The sequence below is a fragment of the Habropoda laboriosa genome, unplaced genomic scaffold, assembly GCF_001263275.1.
Source record: "Habropoda laboriosa isolate 0110345459 unplaced genomic scaffold, ASM126327v1 scaffold120, whole genome shotgun sequence".
In the NCBI taxonomy this organism is placed as follows: domain Eukaryota; kingdom Metazoa; phylum Arthropoda; class Insecta; order Hymenoptera; family Apidae; genus Habropoda; species Habropoda laboriosa.
The window spans coordinates 2790-7274 of record NW_017100227.1 but is presented as its reverse complement, the minus strand read 5'-3'; the positions used below and the strand labels follow the sequence as shown (position 1 = coordinate 7274).

General features: G+C 28.4%; 3 protein-coding genes across 3 annotated transcripts in view; 2 read left to right on the top strand and 1 right to left on the bottom strand.

Moving 5' to 3' along the window:
* The window catches only part of LOC108571196 (ras-like GTP-binding protein RhoL), a gene marked incomplete at its 3' end in the record, with an annotated part of 11244 nt that overhangs the window by 5759 nt on the left and 1000 nt on the right, over positions 1 to 4485 (top strand). The gene's annotated exons all lie outside the window — the stretch shown is intronic.
* Positions 553 to 1293, bottom strand: LOC108571201 (nuclear cap-binding protein subunit 2). Its single transcript, XM_017933197.1, has 3 exons — positions 1218 to 1293; positions 742 to 1062; positions 553 to 657 (listed from the first exon to the last, which is right to left on the bottom strand). Exons 1-3 carry the CDS (start codon positions 1287 to 1289, stop codon positions 553 to 555), a joined length of 498 nt encoding a protein of 165 aa, XP_017788686.1. The 5' UTR covers positions 1290 to 1293.
* Positions 3454 to 4477, top strand: LOC108571195 (small nuclear ribonucleoprotein-associated protein B). Its single transcript, XM_017933190.1, has 2 exons — positions 3454 to 3580; positions 3899 to 4477. Exons 1-2 carry the CDS (start codon positions 3578 to 3580, stop codon positions 4475 to 4477), a joined length of 582 nt encoding a protein of 193 aa, XP_017788679.1. The 5' UTR covers positions 3454 to 3577.

The window sequence follows — 4485 nt, the reverse complement described above, 5'->3', positions numbered from 1 at the left end:
AAATTTTAATGTTTAATAATTTTAATGTCTAAAAATATACATCATTCCAAGGATCTTACAATTTTTTAATCTTTTATTATTACAAAAATGTAAACATGATTAAATAACATCGGACTATTTACTGATGCTGAGTGTTTGCGAAGCCGAAATTCATGGACAGATATATTAGGTAATTTTAAAAAGTTTTAGTTTAAATTTATCTTGGAAATTTCATACAAATTGTTTTGGAATGCAATTATGCAATGTAAAAGACCTATTTTAATTTATGTTAATTCATTATTGTGTTATATGAATGAACTTCACACTATGGAATCAAAAAGTATAATAATTAAATGAAATTTAAGTAAAAATGAAATACATATTATGCATCATTACAGTTATTACGAATAATTTTCTCTTATACTATATATGTTTTTACTTATTTCCTATGTATGTACAATTTATCATTATCAGATTGAATATTGCTATACACTCTGCAAGTAACTAAATACTATTGTAATTTTCTTATACATACAAAATCAAGTGTAGGAAAACAGTCACATTTATAGAATTTCAGCGGCCAAATATTCCATCAGAAATAGGTGTCACTTTTTGTTGTATTATTTTTCCATAACCTCCTCTTCCACTATCAAAATCTGATCTGTACTCATCCCTTACCTATAAAAGTATAAATTATTATATAATACAAACAAATTTTAATATGGTAATATAAAAAATTGTATCATAAAAAAAATTATATACTTGTCCTCCAGTTTTTCCTCTTCCATATTGTCTACCTTCAATAAAGCCTGCATCCCAATCTGTCCTAATTATTCTGTCATCTAAACGTGTTCCATTAATATATCGCATACAATTTTCAGCATCAGACCTTTGGTAATATTCAACAAAACAAAAACCACAAGGAGTCTTTTTATATTTGTCCAAACCCATTATAATTCTCCTAATATCACCACACTTAGAAAACAGTTCATATATTTGTTCTTCTGTGGTATAAAAAGATAAATTTCCAACATATAAAGTTGTGGAATTCCTTAAAAGTCTGTCCTGTTCAGCTCTTGAACCCTAAAAATGTAAATCATAATTGTTATAAAAGAAATTACATAATAGCAAAATTTAATATGTTACTGTAAACACTGATTTAAAACATGTTTATTACATGTAATATTTCTAAGATATTAAAAAGATAGTACATTGAATAATTACATTACATGCCTAACCTTAAAATGTTGATCACGATATGAACTTAATTCCACAGAAGGTGAAGTTGATGGATTTACTTTTGTCGTCATTTTAAATATCTTTACAAAAATTTTTTAAATTAATTCTTATTTTATTTTTATACACTCAGAAGACCACACAGAACGCCACTTTTATTTATTAAACACACTCAACATTATTACGAATATAAATGTACCAAACATACTCAAAATAACAAAACTGCCATCTATCCAAGAAGAAAGTAAACAAATATATCGAAAAATTTGACATTTTAAATTATCAAGTTAAGAAATTTATTAATAATTATTTAAATCTTTTAACGTCTGTTTACTTAGAATGCTAGTCATACTAACTTTTATAGTCAGAAATTAAACTCAGGTTCTGAGACAACATATGATTCCGTAAATAATGACAATTTAAAGTTGAGTACCAAATTTTAGTTGTAATTCAAGAACATAGACATTAAAATATGTGTATTCAATTAAATATTTAATTAAATAGTACACTTTTTAAATTAAATTTCGACATGTTGCTCTTTTTTTAAATTAAATATCAGTAACATAAACGCCATAATTACAATACTTCAATGTTTCTGGAACAAAAAACTTTAAGTTACAAATCTCCTTGGAATCATTTTAATTACGAAAGTTAACCACATTCTATTGTATAATAATAGATTGTATATTTTCAAATTATTTAAACATTTTCAAAATGAACGATAAGTTACAATCATTCATCAGTTCACGCGAAATTGCAGTTTCTGATTCATCGACAGCCAGTTCTGCTTCCGACGCTAAAAGTAAATGCTTCGGATTATTCCGAAGTTGCTTTGGAGGTACTCGTAAAAAAGAATCCTCAGAAGATATTGTAGACGATGATGTTAAAGAATATGATTATGTAGTTGAAAAACTTATTGTAAAACGTGTGCCTTTTATCCTGTGTTCAATACCAAAAAATACTTTAGACTACAATACTAGTAATTCTAGTAAGGACGCTTCACACTCATTGTCAAAAGTGAACACTATATATACTACTGCATCAGAAACTCAGTCGTTGATATATTATTCTGATAAATTTGATCGAAATATTCCGCCTTTAAGAAACTCTAATAAATGTTTGCATTTTGAAGCAAATACAACTATATTGAATGAAAGAAATAAAAAACGCACATTGTCTACTGATTACCATACTAGGTTAACTGAACTAATGGAAATTATGAGTAGTTTACATCCAGATTTAAAAGAACATGAAAGATTGCCCAAAGATCCTTGTCCTTTGAATACGACAAAAAATCGAAGTATTTCTTCTACAAAGCCATGTACTAGAGTATTTTTAGACAGAAATAATGGAAGTCAGAAGCAAAAAGTGTTTAAATCTCAGACTTGTGTCTCAGAACCATTTTTAAAGAGAAAAGGTTTAAACTTTCTTATAATTTCAATAACTTTTAAAAAGTTAATAATAAATTTTGCATATTTTTAGAGTTTGAAACTGTAAGTTCTTATGAAATTAAGTCAAATAACGAACAGAAAATTTATAATTTGAATCAATTGCAATATATGACTTCGGATTATATACAAGATTATTATGCTTTTAAATCTGAAACATCTCCCGTTCAGCCTGTCCAAGATATATCCTGTGACTCCGCAAATTATGCGAAGCCAATTATCGATGTAACTCAAATTAATGCAGAAGATAACAATAATCAAATTAATAACTGTTTACGACGTGCTCGTCAATCTTCGAAAAATGAATTTAAGACATCTGAAAAAATTGTACACACTAATCCATCAAATACGATATTAAAGTGGAAAATCCTTGTAAAGCATTATAAATCTAAAACGTTGTATTGCTCTAAAAATTCTCAAGAAATGACCAAATATTTTAACACATGTTAACAAGTATGATTCATTCTTTTAACGAATAGTTTTAGTATTACCATAGGCAAGATATACATATAAATAGATATACCTCGACTGTACTTGTGGAATAACCTTCAGGAAATGTAATCATTTTTTTTTCAAATTTTTCAAAATAACGCTTTTCCTGGAAAACCAGGTTTCTGTATCACAGAACATTTAAACAATTTTATTTTTTATAAATAATTATTACATTATATGTTTCTAGCTATAAACATCGTTACGAGGGAAAATTCGAATTATATGTTTAAATATACACATTGTTTTTGTTGAATGCTATAGTAGCACCATCTGTTCACAACGAAGGGTTATATTCGTGGACAAATAACCTCATCTAGCGTAAAGCGGTGGACGTTTATTTTTTGGTGGTTGTAATAATATATGAAATAAGTAATACATAATAATTTGTTTCTAATTTTTTGTGTTAGCAAAAAAGTATCAAAATGGTAAGTGAAAAATAATAGTATATAAACATATTTTAAATGTTTAGAATATTGTCATCATAACCTTATAAATCCATTCACAACTTAATAAATGCTAAACGAATTGGAAAGTTGATATTCTTTTTTTGCAAATTATCTTGGTAATTAAAATAATAATTAAACTATAAAAACAAATCAATAAAAAGAATTGTTTTCATTTTTAAATTAAATTTTTCACGATGAATTTAATGATGAATGATGAATTAAATTAACATCTACTACATTACTCACATTTATATATCTTTAATATGATTGTATATGTAATATTTATTTACTTTGCAGACGATTGGGAAAAATAATAAGATGCTACAGCATATCAATTATAGAGTCAGAATCATTTTGCAAGACTCCAGAACATTCATAGGCACATTCAAAGCTTTTGATAAGCATATGAATCTTATACTTGGTGATTGTGAAGAATTTCGTAAAATTAAACCAAAGAATACAAAGCAACCAGAAAGAGAAGATAAACGTGTGTTAGGCTTTGTACTCTTGAGAGGAGAAAACATTGTTTCTTTAACGGTGGAAGGTCCCCCACCTCCAGAAGAAGGATTGCCTAGAGTACCTATACCTGGTGCAGCACCTGGCCCTGGTATGGGTCGTGCTGCTGGTCGAGGTATGCCTGCTAATGTTGCTGGTGTACCTGCAGGGTTGCAAGGACCTGTAAGAGGTGTTGGTGGTCCATCTCAACAGATAATGACACCAGGAGGCAGAGGACAAGTTTCTGCACCACCACAAATGCATCCAGGTGGTCCTCCACGAATGCCAGTTGGAGGTCCTCCACCTGGAATGATGGGTCCACCACCAGGCATGATGGGTAAGCATTTTGTAGATTTATATTGTTTCTTTTTGATATATTAAAAAGAAGT